At 36.9% G+C, this 19,042-nt stretch overlaps 1 protein-coding gene across 1 annotated transcript in view; it reads left to right on the top strand.

The window, feature by feature from the left end:
• Window positions 1–19,042, top strand: part of ADAMTS6 (ADAM metallopeptidase with thrombospondin type 1 motif 6) — a 206,406-nt gene that overhangs the window by 135,936 nt on the left and 51,428 nt on the right. Inside the window, exons 15-19 of the mRNA XM_008161866.3 lie at window positions 6,103–6,236; window positions 8,260–8,386; window positions 9,571–9,651; window positions 16,134–16,297; window positions 16,660–16,798. Of these exons, the coding sequence (XP_008160088.1) occupies window positions 6,103–6,236; window positions 8,260–8,386; window positions 9,571–9,651; window positions 16,134–16,297; window positions 16,660–16,798 (645 nt within the window). The remainder of the gene's footprint in view (window positions 1–6,102; window positions 6,237–8,259; window positions 8,387–9,570; window positions 9,652–16,133; window positions 16,298–16,659; window positions 16,799–19,042) is intronic.

Raw genomic sequence — 19,042 nt, forward strand, 5'->3', positions numbered from 1 at the left:
ATAAGTATCTTTCCATAGACTTTTAAAATTCTTTTTTAGTGTTGGGAGACATTTTTGCTCTTTAATTTGGGCATGTATCAAACACCAGTTGTTCAGTAAGCACAAAAAGTTTCCTTACACTCCCAAAATACAAACTAAATTTTGTTAAAATTTTCTCTTGGAAAGATTGAATGCACATTCAAAATTTTTGCTTGTTTTAACATTTTGGAAAAAATTTCAACATAGAACGATATTGAAATAATTTTACAGTGATGTTTTTTATCCACCACCAAGATTTTACCAGTAACATTTCATTATATATTTTTCATTACATGTCTAGTTATCTTTGTCCATTCATCAATCCATGCTATTTTTGGATGCATTTCAAAGTAAATTATAGTTATTAATATACTTTCCTGTAAGTAATTAAGCATGCATACATCAACCCCAGTTCAGTACTGTTTACTTTTTTCTTTTGAGGTTAGATTATGTACAATGAAATGCACAAATCTTAACTGTACTTTCCCTGAGTTTTAACAAATGCATACACCTGTAAAACTCTGTTGAGGTATAGAACATTACCATTACCTCCATGGTCCTTCCCAGTCCCTAGCTGCCTCTACCTGTTTGTTCTAAGAGGTAACTACTGTTATGATTTTTTTTCTTACCATAGATTAGTTTTGCCTATTCCAGAACTTGATATAAATGAAATTATGTCATATTTACTCTTTTGTGCAAGGCTTCTTTAAGCCCAATATTTTTGAAATCTATCTGCATTATTGCATGTACAAGTAGTTTGTTCCTTTTTATTGCTAAGCAGTATTATAATAAGTTTGCTTTTCCATTCTGTTACTGATGGATACCTGGGGTGTTTCTAGTTTACAGTTGTTATGAATCAGCTGCTGTGATTATTTGCATACTCATCTTTTTATGGGCATATGTTTTCATTTCTCTTGGGTAAATACTTAGGAGTAGAATTGCTGAGTAATAGGGTAGGTGTGAGTTTAATTTTAAAAGAAACTCCCAGATTTTTTTCCAAGGTTATTGTACCATATCACACCTCCCACCAACAATGTAAGTTCTGTTTGTTCCATCTCCTTGCCAACATTTGGTGTTTTCAGTCTTCTTCTTAGGGGTATATAATGATGTTTTACTGTAGCTTTAGTTTGCATTTCTTTTTAAAAAATATTTTTATTGATTTTAGAGAGGAAGGGGGAGAGAGAGAGAGAGAGAGAGAGAGAGAGATAGAAACATCAATGATTTATTGATCGGCTGCCTCCTGCACACCCTCTACTAGGGATTGAGCCCACAACCTGGGCATGTGCCCTTGGCTGGTATCGAACCTGGGACCCTTCAGTCCACAGGCCGATGCTCTATCCACTGAACCAAACCAGCTACGGCTTTAATTTGCATTTCTGATTATTGATTATGTTGAGCACATTTTCATTGACCATTTATGTATCTTCTTTTGTTAAGGGTTCACATTCTTTGCCTATTTTCAAATTGGTATTTTATCTTTTCACTAGAGGCTCGATGCACAAAATTTGTGCAAGGGGCTCAGCCCTTGCAGCCCCGGCTTCATCTGGAAGGTCATTCGGCTGTCCAGTCTAATTAGCATATTATGCTTTTATTATTATAGATTCTCTAGTGGTAGCCATTTATCAGATAAGTTTTACGAATATTTTCTCACAGCCTTTGGCTCTCCTGTTACTTTTTAAATGGTATTTTAGATGAGTATAGGATTTTAATTTTGATGAATTCCAATTTTTTTATTTTTTTATTTTATGGTTATTGTGTTCTGTGTCCTGTCTTAGAAATCTTTGTCTACTTTAACTCTATATGGTATTTTTAAATCTTTTATTCTAAAAGCCAGTTTTTTTTTATTTTTACATTTAGATGTACAATCTAAAACAATTTAGGGTTATGGTGTGTATTTGTAGTATATTTATGGACTCTATTTTGTTTCATCAATCTATTTGTCAGCCCCATGTTAGTACCACACTGACTTAATTATTGTAAGTTCCTCCAACTTTGATCTTTCTAAAAAGAGTTATTTGGATATTCTAAATGCTTTGCATTTCCTTATAAATTATAAAATTTGTTGTTAATTGCTACAGAAAAACATGCTGGGCTTATGCTTGTTATCATGTTGAATCTGTAGATGAATACAGGGAGAACTGATAAATTCAAATATTGAATTTTCCAATTTATGAACATACCATATATCTCTATGTATTTGTGTCTTTTTAAATGTCTCTAGCTATGTTTTGTAGTTTTAGGTATAAGGTCTTGCACATCTTTTGTTAAACCTATTTCTAAGTAATTTATGTGTTTTGACACTACTTATAAATGAAAGTTTTAAAATTTTCATTTTTAATTATTAACTCTAGTATATGAAAATACAATTAATTTTTATATATTAAAAATTTGTATTCTGTTATTTAGGATTTTCTTGCTAAATAGTCATGTTATTTGGAATAGAGATGACCTATTTCAATCTTTTTGCCTTTTATTTCATTTTCTTGTCTTAATGCACTGTCTTGGCCCTTCAATACAATTTGTGCATGTGGCAATTATATGTGATTTTCTTCTTTATCCTGTTAATATGATGAATTACTAGATAGATTTTATAATGTCAAGCCAACCTTTTATTCCCAGGATAAACCCTATGTGGTAATGATTTATTATTTTTATATGTTATTAGATTTAATAAGTAATACTTTATTAAGTATATTTGTGTCTATGTTCATAAGGGAAACTGATTTCTAAATTTTATTTTTGTCATGTCTTTGACAAGTTTTGGTATCAGAGTTACTCTGGCTTCCTGAAATAGAATTCTTATTATTTTGAAAGAGTTTGTAACATTGGTATTATTTTTTCCTTGGAAAAATAGTAAAAGCATGCATGTTTGGTATTTTCTTTGTAAAAAAAAAAATTATTACAAATTCAGCTCCTTTAACAGATAAAAGAATTATTCAGACTTTTAAATTCTTATGTAAGTTTTCAAATTTGTGTCTTTGATAAGTTTATGTTATATTCATGTAACATAAATTTATGTTTTGATAGAAAATTGATCATAACATTCTCTTATTATCCTGTTTAATATCTGTAGGATCTGGAGTGATGTATGCTCTTTCATTTCTGATATTTATAATATCTATTTCTCTCTTTTACTTGATCAGTCTTACTTGAGGTTTATCAATTTTAATTATCTTTTCAGAGAAACAACTTGGCTGTAGCACTTTTCTGTTTTTATTTCCTTCATTTCAAAGTATTATCCTATTTACATTGTGATTTTTTCTTTGACCCAGGGGTTATTTAGGTTATTTATAACTGTCATTTTTATTTCTTTTTGTATCCTGCTACTTTACTGAATTCATTTATCAGTTCTAGAGTTTTTTGGTGGCATTTCAAAATATTTTATATATTCTAGATTTTTTGTTACTAATTTATAGTTTAATTCTAATATGCTTAGAGAATACTCTGTATTATTTAAATTCTTAAAATTAATTGAAATTTGTTATATGATACAGCTTATTCTCCATGTTGGTGAATGTTCTATTTATACTTGAAAAGTATGTGCTTTCTGCAGTTGTTGGATATAGTAGTATTCTGTGGATATCCATGAGGTCAAGTTGGCTAGTGTTATGCAAATATTTTTTATTCTTTCTGTGTTTTTTTCTGTTCTTGCCCTTCTATCAATTACTGAGAGAAGTGTGTTAAAATCTTGAACTATTATATGACTTTACTTTCTTTTTTATAAGTTTTTGTTTCATGTATTTTGAATCACTTTTATTAAGTTAATATACATTTGGGATTGTTTTATCTTATTGTAGGAGGATTTAATAATTATCACCTAGGTAATTGAGTGGAATGAATTAACACTAAATTCATAATAAGCTTTAAATGAAGGTAATTGGTAATGTGACCTTCCATTTAGAGAATCATCCAAAATCCCTTCTTGAAATAATAGCAGTACCTCTTCTGAAAACTCATTGTAAGCTAAATACATCTTGAGCAGTGAAAAAGGAGGAAATTTATTTCTATGAATACAACCATAGCAATTATATGTCTTGCCTGTCAAATACTGTTACATAATTAATATAGTATTAAAATTGAGTAAATAAAAGGCAAATGTTCTTTTTAAAAAGCCCATTACAAAAAAAAAGCTACGTTAACTTTCAAAACATTACAATAATAAATGGGGAAAGAATAATAGTAGGTAGTAATGAAAACAATCCCAGTAATATTCATGGAAATTTAGAGCAATTTTATTCATGAGAATCTTACAAAAATAGATTATAAATACCTTGATTATCAGTTCAGAAAGAAATTATTTTATTGATTACTTATTATTTCTGTGCTCAGGACAACAAAATATATCATTACCCTGAGCTTAATAATAACCTTATAAGTCATATAGGAGTTTTATAGCCTACAGATAAAGAAAATGGAAGAAAACATGAACTTGGGCCAGTGGTTGTAAACTGGTGGTTCAAGATCAGTTTTTACTTACATACATGTTTTAACCTTCACAGTATTTTTGAAAATGTTGAATGAGTTGCCAAGAACAGGTTATATTTTAAAAATCTAGGTTTTTAATCTTCTCTTGAAAAAATAGGGCGTGTGAAAATATTTTGGGCCATCTTCTTGCATGACAACTATCCTATATAATAAAACCCTAATATGCAAATCGACTGAATGGCAGAATGACTGGTCACTATGATGTGCACTGACTACCAGGGGGCAGATGCTTAACGCAGGAGCTGCCCCCTGGTGGTCAGTGCGCTCCCACAGAGGGAGCGCTGCTCAGCCAGAAGCCGGCCTCACGGCTGGCGAGCACAATGGTGGTGGCGGTAGTCTCTCCCGCCTCTGTTGCAGGTGGGCGGTAAGGAGTGAGGGGTCCCCGGACTGCCAGAGGGTGCAAGCTAGACTGAGGGACACCTGCCCCCCTAGTGCATGAAATTTCATGCACCAGGCCTCTAGTCAACTATAACAGTGATCTCCTTTAATGGAATGTTCTTTCTTTCACTTATCATTGTGTTCACCAGTCAGTTGGCTTCTCTCTTTTACTCCACATACCTTCACTCTTCAGCAACCTGGTGTCCTCCTTCACTGAGACCTAGGCATGTTGGTTCAATCTTTCTGCCTTATTTTCTTTATAAGAAGTAGTCAGCTTTATTTCAAAGAGCAATTTTATCAGAATAATTAGAATAAGACCAAAGTGTTTTAAACTTCAAAAAAGGAAGATTCAACAGAAAGTATTCTTCTTACGTCATATTTTTAATCAATAGTTGCATATTTATAAGTCACTTTTTCATGCACTGTTTTGAGTGAAATATATCCATATTTATTGCTACTTTTCAATATATTATGAGATTATGACATGTACTTTTGCTTGTTGTTTTAAATGGCTACTATTCATACCTATCTTTTATATCAACCTTTAAAAATACAAATTTCAATGACAAAATGAACATGCTCAAGTAATTATATGTGTTCACAAAATAATATTGGATATTATTTTAACTATTTAATTTTAATACTATAATTAATTTTATCTTTGATTTGCTAATCTGATAACAATTTATCTCCACACTGAAGCCATACTCACGGAATATGATATGTTTAAAACAGGTACAAATAGTTTTATTTTACAACTACCATGTCCCTGCTAAAGTAGGAGAGTTTTTGAATCAGCTTCTAGTTTTTGTATTGGAATTGCAGAAATTCCGATTTGTCATACAAGGTAAAAAAGTCTCAAGCCTCCTTAAACTGTATTTCCTTGGTTCATTTTTTAAAAACAGTTTTTATTTCATTTATTTGCTTCAACATTCAGGTCCCTCCATTGTGATCCCTTTTGACCCAAAATATATTGTAAATATATATTAGAAACACCTAAAATTTTTAAACTTGAAAACTACTTAGCAGGACCTTCATTAAGTTGCACAAGTAATGAAAATAAACATGAAAATTTAGCAAAAGAGGAAAGAAACCTACACTTCCAAGGATATAGTCAGGGAATGATGTGTATATGAATTGTAAATTTGCTGTGGGTAATATTGGATCACTTTCTCATAGAAGAACCACTCCATTTATTTATTTTTTACTGCATTTTTCCAGGTGGAGTGAAACCTTGCACATTACACTGCTTGGCTGAAGGCTACAACTTCTACACTGAACGTGCCCCTGCAGTGATTGATGGGACTCGGTGCAATGTGGATTCACTGGATATCTGTATCAACGGAGAATGCAAGGTTGCTTAAATGATCACTAGAGGCCCAGTGCACGAAATTCGTGCACGGGGGGTTGGGGGTCCCTCAGCCCAGCCTGCATCCTCTCCAATCTAGGACCCCTCGGGGGATGTCCGACTGCCTCTCGCAATCAGGGACCACTGGCTCCTAACCGCTCACCTGCCTGTCTGTCTGATCGCCCCTAACCCCTCTGCCTACCTGCCTGATTGACCCTAACTACCTCTACCTGCCTGATCGCCCCTAATCACCTCTGCCTGCCTGCCTGCTTGATTGCCCCTAACTGCTCCCCTACTGTCCTGATCACCCTTAACTGCTCCCCTGCTGGCCTGATCGTCCCTAACTGCCTCTGCCTCGCCCCGCACCCAGGACCCAGGAGGCCAGTCACAGGCACCCAGGACCCGGGCTTCCCTCCCTCTGGCCGGCCGCAGGCACCCAGGACCTGGGCTGGCTTCACCTGGGCCGGCCGCAGCCGCAGGGGACCATGGGCAGGGGGCTTTGCCTGGGTCACAGCTGCAGGCTTGTCCCTCTCCTGGGCTGCAGGTGCAACCATTGGGTGCCCAGGATCATGGGGTGTGTGGCTTGTCCCTCACCCGGGCCACAAGTGCAGCCGCTGGTGCCTGGACCTGCAGGGACCATGGGGCATGCAGATTGTCCCTCTCCCGGGCCACAGACACAGCCACTGGCACCCGGGACCAGGGGGACCATGGGGTGTGCAGATTGTCCCTCTCCTGGGCCACAGGTGCAGCCACTGGCACCCTGGACCGCGGGGTGGGTGGCTTGTCCCTCTCCCGGGCCACAGGTGCAGGTGCAGCCGCTGGTGCCTGGGACCGCGGGGACTGTGGGGTGGGCAGCTTGTCCCTCTCCTGGGCCACAGGTGCAGCCACTGGCACCCTGGACCGCGGGGTGGGTGGCTTGTCCCTCTCCCGGGCTGCAGCCCCAGCCGCTGGCACCCAGGACCGTGGGGCGTGCGGCTTATCCTTCTCCCAGGCCACAGCCTGGCTGATCCCCATTCCTCTCTCCCCAGTATTGAGTGTCTGAGCCGTGAGGGTGTGATGCCCATTTGCATATTTGTGCTTTATTGTATAGTATTTTTTTCTTGTTTTTGTTTTACTTTAAAGAGAAGTGCAAAGCTAAGTCCCAGAAAGAAAGAAGATACAAAAACATTGTCTGTTTTACTTAGTCTCATAATTTCTTGCAAAAGTTTCTGTCTTCCTGGCTGCTGGCCTCCAAATGTATCTGATAGCCCAGTGTGTGTGTGTGTGTGTGTGTGTGTGTGTGTGTGTGTGTGTGTGTGTGTGTTTACTTGAAGAAAAGGTTATTTCTGTGACAATATTAAAATTGTTTTTAGATGATTAAGACCCAGGTACAGCTTACTGGTATATTCAGAGATTATATGCCTGGTATCAATGGCTAAATGTCAAATATACAAATTTAAGTACCAAAAATACATAAGAATCCACATCTCTATGGTTCAATGAAAGACTGAAAGGTAGAGTTTATGGCAGTTTTATTCAGCTAGTGGGTACAGGTATTCATTTTTAAAGATTTACCCAGTCATGAATTTCACAGCCAATCCTTGACTTTAACAATTGGATAATCCAAAAGGGCTAGTGATTGAGAAAGGGCAAACTGTCATGCCCAGTCAAGACTCTTGCTGTTATAACCTTGTATAGGACTAAATGCTATTTTTCTTAGTTCTTACATGTATTGATTTGGGGTATAAGTAAGAGTCCATTTCTAACACATGATAATATTTTAAGAATTGAAGCATGTTATCTATAAATAAATAAATCTAGGTTAGAAATATAGACATCCATTCCTGGGGAATCAGAATTTTTTTCCTTTAAAGTTATGTGTTGAGAAATGTTAGCTAGAACTTACTGGAGAGTGAAGGTAAAAGTGGAGAGAGGAAAATATTTCTTGTTTTGATTTCCTTTACTGAAAAAAAAGTAAATAAATACGCTACATTTATTTGCTTAGCAGGAATTCCTCTTTTTCACACACCGAATGTTCTTCCTGTTTGCAGCATGTAGGTTGTGATAATATTTTGGAATCCAGTGTTAAGGAAGATAAATGTCGAGTCTGTGGAGGGGATGGGAGCACATGCGATGTCGTTGAAGGCTTCTTCAATGAGACGTCACCCAGAGGAGGAGGTGAGTGTGTAGAGAGAACTCTTCCTCATGCATCTGTGTACTTGGAATAGGCAGCCCATTTGATCACCACTACCACCCCTTGTTTTAAAATGTCTTTAGGCAGACATTGCTTTCCCCCAAATTACTTTCAGTCTTTTAAAGTATTAAATATGGCTTCATGTGAGATATATATTTTATTTTATTTTTTTATTGTCTAAAGTTTTACATATGTCTTCTTTGACCTTAATTGACTCCACCCCCCCACCCCCCGCAGCCATTCCCACCCCAAGTATGCCCCCACTGTCCCAGTGTCTGTGTCCATTGGTTATGCTAATATGCATGCATACAAGTCCTTTGCTCTCTAATCTCCCCAGCCCCCCGCCATTTGTCTCTGGATCTATTCTTGTTCATCAAATTATGTTGATCATTATATCCCACATATAGTGAGATCATGTGAAATTTATCTTTCTCCGATTGGCTTATTTCGCTTAGCATAATGCTCTCCAGTTCCATCCATGCTGTTGCAAATGGTAAAAGTGCCTTCTTTTTTATAGCGGCATAGTATTCCATTGTGTAGATGTACCACAGTTTTTTAATCCATTCATCTGCTGATGGGCACTTAAGCTGTTTCCAAATCTTAGCTATTGTAAATTGTGCCGCTATGAACATAGGGGTGCATATATCCTTTCTGCTTGGTGTTTCTGGTTTCTTGGGATATAGTCCTAGAAGTGGGATTACTGGGTCAAATGGGAGTTCCATTGTTAACTTTTTAGGAAACTCCATACAGTCTTCCACAGTGGCTGAACCAGACTGCATTTTCTCCACCAATGCAGGTGTGTTCCTATGTAAGATATTTTAAGTAAATATTATTTCCCTTCTATTTGACTTCATTTTGCCATGTTTCTTTAAGATATGAATTTCCACAGTGGATTGATGTGTGGGCCATGGTTGAGAAAATAAAATGAACCAATATTGTACGTGTTGAAGCTTTAAAAGTATCCTGAGGTATTTTAGAGGAAAAGAAAAATACTCTAGAGGTATTCATTAACCCAAAGGGGAATTTGCCCACATTTCATAATTTGTATAGTGGAAAGTTGAGGAAAGCATGATAGAATAAGGAAACTCGTTACTGAATGGTTATTAAACACTCATTTTCTGACTGAGGCTGCAGAATCTACTTACACTGGCTGTCTTCTGTGGTCCAGGCTACCTGACAGTTGTGCAGATACCAAGAGGTTCTGTTAACATTGAAATCAGAGAAGTTGCCGTGTCACCTACCTATATTGGTGAGTAGCATATTTTGGTAGATTTCAAAAATTAAGGAGAAGGGACAGCACAATATCGTGAAGGAAAAGACATACTGCTTTGCCAAATAGAGACAGACTCAGAGAGCAGGCAGACAGCTATGGAGTTTGGGGCGGGGAGGGGTGGGTGGTGTATAGAGGGATTGAGAAGGAAAAATAGAGAACTCATGGACATGGACAAGTGTGGTGGTTGAGGGAGGGGGTAGGGGGTGAATGGAGGTGGAAGAGGGCATAAAGGGATAAATGGTGATGGAAAAAGAAAAACAGACATATTGCTTTGAGGTGGAATACTTTTAGGCTAAAATGAAATTCCAAGTCTTGTAGGACCACATGTAAGAACTAAACATAAAAATTACTGTATTTTCCGGCGTATAAGACGACTGGGCGTATAAGATTTTCCTGGGTTAAAAAGTCGTTTTATACACCGGAAAATACAGTAGTCCAATATATCTAATCCATTATATCTAATCCCATCAATATAGTCCAATATACCGTATTTTCTGGCATATAAAATGACTTTTTAACCCAGGAAAATCTTATACACCCAGTCGTCTTATACGCCGGAAAGTACGGTAGTAGTTTATAGCTTACTCTTCATTGAGTTGCTTATTTGATTTTAAAAATCAATGTTATTGGGGAATAACATATATAATAAAGTACATTCATTATAAGTATACAGTTCAAAAAGTACTGACAATTATTTATATGTATATATAACACAGTCAAAATGTAGATCATTTCTGACTCTAAAACATTCTCTTACTTGCTTTTGCAGTTAAATCTCCGTAGCCTTAGCCTCAGGCAAACATTGATCTTTTATCTGACTTATGTATTTCACTAGAGGCCAGTTGCAGGAAGATTCCTGCAATAGGGCTTCCTGCGGCGGTCTCCATCGCCCCACCTGCTTCCCTCCCTTCTCCCCGCCCCGCCTGCTTCCCTCCCTTCTCCGCAGCTCCACCTGCTTCCCTACTGCCCTACTTGCTTGCTTCTCCGCAACTTCGCTCCCTTCTGCAGTGCTTGGCTTCCTTCTACACTGTCTTCAGTCTTCACTCTTGGCCTGGATATGCAAATCAACTGCCATCTTGGTTGGGTTAATTTGCATATTCACTCCTGATTGGCTGGTGGACGTGGCTTGTGGGCATAGCAGAGATATGGTCAATTTGCATGTTTCTCTTTTATTAGATAGGATTATATTTGTCTGGAATTTAACATAATGGGATAATACAGTACATACTTATATATGGCTTTTTTTACTAAGCATAATGTTTTTGAGATTCATCTATATTGTTGAGTGTATCTGAAGTTCACTCTTTTTTATTGCTAAATAATATCCCAATGTATGGATATATCATAACATTTTTATCCACTCACTTGTTATGAATATTTGGGTCATTGTTAGTCTTTGAGCATTATGAATCAAGTTTCTTTGAACATTTATAGACAAGCTTTGTGTGGTCATATATTTTCATTTCTCGTAGATAAAAGCCTAGGAGTGAAATGGTAAGGTTATATAAGTACATGTTTATTTTAACTTTATAAGAAATTACTAAACTGTTTTCTAACATGGTTGTATTATTTATATTCCCACCAATACTGTAGATGAGTTCCATATACTCCCATCCTTTTCAAAATTGTCAGTCTTCTTAATTTTATCTATACAGATATCATTTTTGTTTTTAAAGTGTCTAAATAAATTATTTTGCCTATTTAAAATTTTTAATTAAATTATGAGTCCTTTATGTATCCTATACAAGTCTTTGTTCAAATACATGTTTTATGAATACTTTCTCCCAGTCACTGGCTTATCTATTTTCTATCCTTATTGGTGTCTTTTAATTTGCATGAAATCTAAGTTACTAAGTTTTTTATTGTTTGGGCTTTCATGTCCTACCTTAGAAATTTTGCCTACCTCAAGGTTGCAAATATTATCCTATCTAATAAAAGAGTAATATGCAAATTGACCATCACTCCAACACACAAGATGGCTGCCCCTATGCGGTCAAAGATCCCACCCCCATGTGGACACAAGATGGCCACCACAAGATGGCCAGCAGGGGAGGGCAGATGGGAGGAACCAGGCCTGAAAGGGAGGGCAGTTGTGGGCAATCAGACCAGCAGGAGAGGGCAGTTGGGAGGGACCAGGCCTTCAAGGGAGGGCAGTAGGGGGCGATCAAGCCTGCAGGGAGGGCAGTTAGAGGTGACCAGGTCGGCAGATGAGGGAAGTTGGGGGCGACCGGGCCTGCAGGGAAGGGCAGTTGGGGGTACCCAGACCTGCCGGGGAGAACAGTTGGAGGGGACCAGGCCTGCAGAGGAGGGCAGTTAGGGGTGACCAGTCCTGCAGGGAAGGGCAATTAGGGGTGACCAGGCCGGCAGAGGAGGGAAGTTGGGGGCAACTGGGCCTGCAGGTAAGGGCAGTTGGGGGGACCAGGCCTACAGGGAAGGGCAGTTAGGGGCAAACAGGCTGGCAGGGGAGCAGGTAGGCATCAATCAGTCTGGCAGAGGAGTGGTTAGGGGGTGATCAGGCTGGCAGGCAGAAGCTGTTAGGGGCATTCAGGAAGGCAGGCAGGTGAGCAGTTGGGAGCCAGCAGTCCTGGATTGTGAGAGGGATCCCAGATTGGAGAGGGTGCAGGCTGGGCTGAGGGACACCGTCCCTAACCCCCCCCCCCCCCCGTGCATGAATTTCATGCACTGGGCCTCTAGTCTTCAATATTTCCTTAAGAAATTATAGTTTTAGCTTTTAGATTTAGGTATATGGTCTATTTTGAGTTTTTATATAAGGTAAAGTAAGGGTTGAGGTTCAATTTTTTTCATATGGATATTCAATTACTATAACACCATTTGTTGAAAAGGTTATTATTTCTTAAGTCAAAAGATCAAATTCACCTTATTTCCCTTCTTTGCATATATTACAGTCCTGCCCTGTCCTGGCCAATGTCTAAAAACAGCTAATTCATATGTTTTGTGAGTTTTCTAGTTGTTTACAGTTGATGGACAAATCTAGTACCAGTTATTTCAACAGGGAAAGAAGTGGATATTCTACTTATTTGATGTTTGATCTTTTAAAACAGATTTAGGTTCTCCAGAGACACCTAGTGAGGCCTGGATGAGTTCTTATGTCCTTTAACATATCATTGCTTTTTCATTAAGTCTTTAAAAAATAAGGTGACATCTAGAATACATTTTTGGATAGAACATCAGTATAATCAGGCTCTTCCTTTATTCTAGAAGAGCCCTTTATTTTTGCATCATAATTTTGGAATCAGCAAGACTCAAAATAAAAATAAGACTTGTAACATTAAATTTTTCCCTTTGATAATTCTCTGTCCATAATGCCACATCCTCCTCCCTTAGTAAATTATCCAGTACTTCTTAAATGCTCAGTGTTTTCTGAACTACATTACGGTACCAGCAAAAATGTGTTAATTGAGTAGTTGGGAACATGGAAAGTGAGAGCTCAAATTGAAGGAGACTACAAAGCTGCTGGGGCGGGGGGTGGTGGTGGTCTGTTTTTAGTTTTTATTTTACTATTTCATATTATACAGGTTCAGACGTCCTTATATTACTTAAGTAATTCTGATATTTTATTTTTAAATATATTTTATTGATTTCTTACAGAGAGGAAGGGAGAGGGATAGAGCGTTAGAAACATCGATGAGAGAGAAACATCGATCAGCTGCCTCCTTGCACACCTCCTACTGGGGATGTGCCTGCAACTAAGGTACATGCCCTTGACTGGAATCAAACCTGGGACCTTTCAGTCCACAGGCTGACGCTCTATCCACTGAGCCAAACTGGTTAGGGATGATATTTTAAATGAAACAGAAAACCACTGTGAGAATTGAAAAGAAAAAATTTTAAATACAAGAAAAATTTAAGACTAAATAATCCTTAAAATTGGTTGACATGCTCTTATCTTAAAAGGTTAATTAGATTTGTTTTTTGACAAATGAATCATCATAACATATCTGAAGTCAAGAAAATACAAGTAAATGTGCCAGTCAGATTGGAGTGGGGGCATGAAAATGGTCTGTACTGTTAAGGACAAGGGGTAGAGGTCCAGAGAGGCAGAGACTGCACCATGACCTTTGTAGTCTTTTGGGGCTGCTTCTGTTTTGTTTCCTCCCCCCCCCCCATTAGAGAGAGTGGAAGGGAGGGAGAGAGAAAGAGAGAGAAACATTGATGTGAGAAGACACATCGATTGGTTGCTTCTCACATGCATCCGACCTGGGCCTGGGGAAACCTGCAACCCAGGTATGGACCCTTGACCAGGAATGGAACCCTAGAACCTTTGATGCTGGAGCCGACATTCCAACCAGTGAGCAACACAGGCCGGGGTGAGCTGCTTTTTATCTGGCCCGAAAAATTAAAAAAAAATTTTTTGTAAGAGAACATTTATTGGGTAAATTACAGAGGTAGAAAAAGTAATTCCTTGAAGAAATGGGTTTAGGAAACAAGTTATGGATGTAAAAGAAAAAGCTAAAATAATAACAAAAAATTTAAACTGCCATGTTTGTCATTGTGAAATCATGTAATCATTATCAAAATCATCACTGTATTTTCTCTTTAAAAATTTTTTATTGAATTTATTGGGTGACATTGGTTATTAAAATTATATTTTATTAATAAATAAAAGTATATCTTATTAGGTTTCAGGTGTACAATTCTATAATACATCATCTGTGTATTGTATTATATAGATGTGTGTTTACCATACCAAGTCAAGTCTCCTTTCATCACCCTTATCCCCTCTATACCCTTTCTACCTCTCACCCCCTTTTTCCTCTGGTAACCACCATGCTGTTGTCTGTGTCTATGAGGTATTTTTTCCTTTGCTTAATCCCTTCACCTTTTTCACCCAGTCCCCCAACCCCCTAACCTCTGACCGCTGTCAGTCTGTTCTCTGTATCTATGAGTCTGTTTCTATTTTGTTTGTTAGTTTATTTTGTTCATTAGATTACACATATACATGAAATTGTATGGTACTTGTCTTTGTCTGATTGGCTTATTTCACTTAACATGATATTCTCTAGGTCCACCCATGCTGTCACAAAAGGAGTAGTATTCCATTGTGTATGTGTACCACACCTTTTTTTCTTATCAGTACTGCCAGTAACCTTTTTCTGTCAATAGTTTTAAATACATTTTTAATATAGGTTTAAAAATTATGTATGCATATTTATTAATCCTTTCCTTTATATTTTCTGTGGGTTTTGTCATACTTAAAAAAGCTTTTTATATCCCAGTGTTATTTTTTAAAAGGTCTCTCACATTGTCTCCAAGCATTTTATGATTCAACTGTTTACTTTCAAATATTTACCATTCTGGCATTTATTCTTTGTTTCTCTCTCTCTTTTTAAACCATTTTTTTCATTGAGGTTTAATTCACATAAAATAGAATTCAACCATTTTAAAGTGAACAATTTAGTGGCATTTGGTACATTCCAAAATATTTTCATCACCCCAGAAAGAACCCTGTGTCCATTAAGCAGTTACTCCCCATTCCTCAACCCCTGCTTTCTGTCTCTATTGGATTTACCTATTCTGGATATTTCATATAAATGACAGTTTACAATATGTGATTTTTTTTGTCTATCCTTTTCCACTTGGCATAATGTTTTTGGAATTCATCACCATTGAAACATATATTAATTAGTCCTTCTTTTTATGGCTGAATAATATTTCATTGTATTGTAAATACCACAATTTGTTTATTCGTTCATCCATTGGTGGGCAATTGAGTTGTTTCTACTTTTGGTTATTGGGAATAGTGCTACTATAAACATGTATGTACAAATACTTGTTTGAGTACCTATTTTCATTTCTTTTGGATATGCACCTAAGAGTGGAATTGTGGTACTTATAACAAACAAAATATAAATTCATCATCATCATCATCATAATGCTGAATTTATTATTTGCCAAATGGCTAGTCTTTTGTCTTGGTTTCAAATCTTGTTGTCTTTTTTTAAAAACTAATTTAAGAAGCTTCTTTTGTCATATATTTTAAGATGCTTCGTTTGTGGTTTTTTTTCTTTATTGATTGTTATTTCTTAACTATCTGTTTGGTTGCGTTGTTGTCTGTCTGGGTGCCAGTACCATAGTTTCTCCCCAACCCATAAATTCATATAATTACTCTTTAATATTTCGACAGGAAAGTCTGCTTCCTCCATCTCTCCCATTCCTAGTTATTTCTGTTGTCATACTTTTCCTTGTTAGTTCCATATATTTATTTCTCCAGGTAACATTTTATTCCTTTCTATCAATGACATCATAAATACTTAATAGCTTCTTGGCATTCACATGGAAAATTACCATTTTAATTTTTACTTTAGAAAATAGTCAAGAATCCCATCTCTAAATGGAAATGAATATTCATTGAATACTTCAGAGCAGTTATTTACCAGTGACACTGTGGTAAATGAAGTTTCATATTTTTAGGTGTACTGTGATTCTTTTTTTTTTAGCTTTAAAATCTGAAACAGATGAACACTATCTTAATTGTGGCTGGACTATTGACTGGCCTAAGAAGTTTGATGCTGCTGGGACAACTTTTGACTACAAGAGACCAACTGATGAACCAGAATCCTTGGTAGCTCCAGGTCCCACCTCGACAAATCTCATTGTCATGGTAAATGTGCCTTTGCCTCTTTGTTTTCTCTGCTTTATAGTTAAATTAGGTAAATAAAGGTGAAATGGTTTGCCCAAATGTTTAAAATCTTTGTAAAGTTAAAGCCAGAGTGCTCTTCCATATGAATGTTTGACCATTTCATTGCTTGGTTGAATAAAATGTTTATAACCAAACAAGGTAGATGAAAGAAATGGCTCTAAATTACCTATGAAAATGGAAGGAGAAAATTCAATATAAGTGCATGTGTTCTAAAAGTTATCTTGAATTTCTTATAAGGCTTACTTTATGGCATTATCTTCTTCAAAAGAAATAATAAGTATCTGAATGAAGGCTCATTGTATTTTAATTATCTTCAATGGCAGATTCTGTTTCAAGAGAAGTATGAGGGAATTACATATAAGTTCAATGTTCCTATCCCTCGGACTGGCAGTGGAGACAGTGATATTGGCTTTACCTGGAATCATCAGCCTTGGTCAGAATGCTCCGCTACTTGTGCTGGAGGTAAGACACCCACTAGGCAGCCCACCCAGAGGGCAGCATGGAAAGCAAAACATGTTGTGAGCTATGCTTTGTGTTTGCTAAAGAAGCTAATTGAAAACATTTCTTGCAGGTTTGCTTCAAGCTGTAATTTAGCAAAAGAAACTTTGCTTTAATTATATTATATTCCATTTGTTTTTAACCTCATGTAATTTGTACAGATTTGTTCGTAAAATACATCTTGGCACAATGAGTGTCTCTGCTGATGCTTCTCCCAAGACTAACTTGAAGGTGGGCTGTTTGCTTTTCGTGAACACATTCTTGGTAAAGAACATCAAGAGTTTTAAATAAGAAAATGGGCAAGAATCAGGCGGCACAGATACAGCTTCTTGTAATGGGGCATGAGGATGTATGTCCGTGTGCTTGTGTGTTTGTGTGCTTGTGTGTTTCCCATTATCCTACTCAATCTCCCTTCTCCTGCCATCCAAGTTAAGGGGCTCTTTACCAGGATACTACAATCATTACTGGTGTCGGGGTCTCTGGGTTAATGGTGTGTGCTGACCCCCAATATAGTTCCTCAGAGAGGTAGCTGCTAGGCGGTGGTTGGTGATGTGTTGGTTGTCCCATGTGCTTTTTTCATGGGTGCCTTTTCCCCACAATTTACTCTATTCCTAATCCTCCTCCCTCTAGTGGCCACCAATGCAATTCTTTACCTCTGGCTGGGAGAGCAGGACAGTTGGCTTCCTTCAAAGCCAACACCTTTGCTGCTGCATGGACTGGTGAGTAGAAGTGCTGTGCAAGCAGCATCTTCATTCTCTCTGGAGACTAAATGCATCGCCTCCACCGTACACCTTGATTGCAATAGGCAGAGAAACAATCCTATCCTTCAGGCCTACGCTAGAGTAAAGCACCTCACCATTCTGAAAGCAAAGAATAAATTTTGAATAGTTATATTTAGAAGGGGAGAAATTGAAATAAAATGAATGATCCCATTTTACCCCATATTCCAATGTATTACCAATTTTTCCTTTCTAAACTTCTTGGAAATCTATCACTTAAGGTGAACTTTGTCCAATCTTGTCCTGTACTCAGTGAATCTCTGATACCTCTGATTTGCAAGGATTGAATCAGAGAAATTATTTTCACAGAAATGATTTTCATATAATAGATTTAGTATTTTTGGACTCATATAGAAGTAAATCATTAACTACAACTCCAAAATTTAGTAGTAAGCACTGTCTAAAAAAGAAAAAATATAATGTTTCCTTCTGTGTGAAGTGTCATGAAACATGGTATGTATAATTTGTGGCATATTTTAAAAGATTTCTAATTCCCATCCATTTTGTGTGTGAAATGGTTGGTGATTTGTAATGTAAAGATATAAAAAGTATACGACATTACTGTTTCTTTTAATAAAAGAAAGGATATTTAAAATGAATTATTCAAGTGAATTCCATTGTATTATTTGTTAGTGGCATTTATACATATAGATTTCTTCCAATTAAATTCCTTTTTATTCAATCGATACTTTCCCCTTAACAGTACATACATAACTCAGGTCCTAGGTAAGGTGAGATAAACTTATTTAAGAATAATTAAAATCATTTAAAGTTTAGGAAATCTAATGAGGAAAGTTTAAGTGTTGAGGTTGATTAACTTAGAGAAGAGAAGGCTGAGGGAAAGTGTATCTTCAAGTATGTGACAGAAAGTTGAATGGCAAATTCTTAGTGCCTATTCATCTTTGTACTAAAAATTGCTATATTTGGGGATGCTTTAGACATAGTTTTGTCGGAGGCCAAGGAGGGATTAAATGAATTCTCAATGTTCCTTCTAACCCTATGATTCTTTTGTTCAAAAAGGGGATAGTCCAACAAAAAAGGAGAAAAACAGGTCATAAAGAATTAATTTAAAAGAAAAGCCTTGATTTTCTTAAAGAAATATGAAAAATCTAAATGAATGTTATTCTTTTCCATAGCACTTGTATTGAGAAATCATATTAGAAAAGTAACTTCTTGTGATAAGGGATAAATCAAAAGAAAAGGAGGGCGAAAAGCCCCTGGAAAGAGAATTTTCTTTTCTTTGTTATTTATACTTCTCTTTTCTCTCTGAAGTTACTAATTGGAGATATTTGAGGTGGTTTTGGCAATTGGAATTGTGCTCAGTTGTAAGTGATGGTGACAGCATTCATGGGGTCATTGCCTTCTTTGGAAGAGAGATGTACAGTACTTGAAAGTTGGCAGGCTTAGTGTGAAGAGCTCCCATTTGTCT

Source organism: Eptesicus fuscus, chromosome 4 (assembly GCF_027574615.1).
Source record: "Eptesicus fuscus isolate TK198812 chromosome 4, DD_ASM_mEF_20220401, whole genome shotgun sequence".
Lineage (NCBI taxonomy): Eukaryota > Metazoa > Chordata > Mammalia > Chiroptera > Vespertilionidae > Eptesicus > Eptesicus fuscus.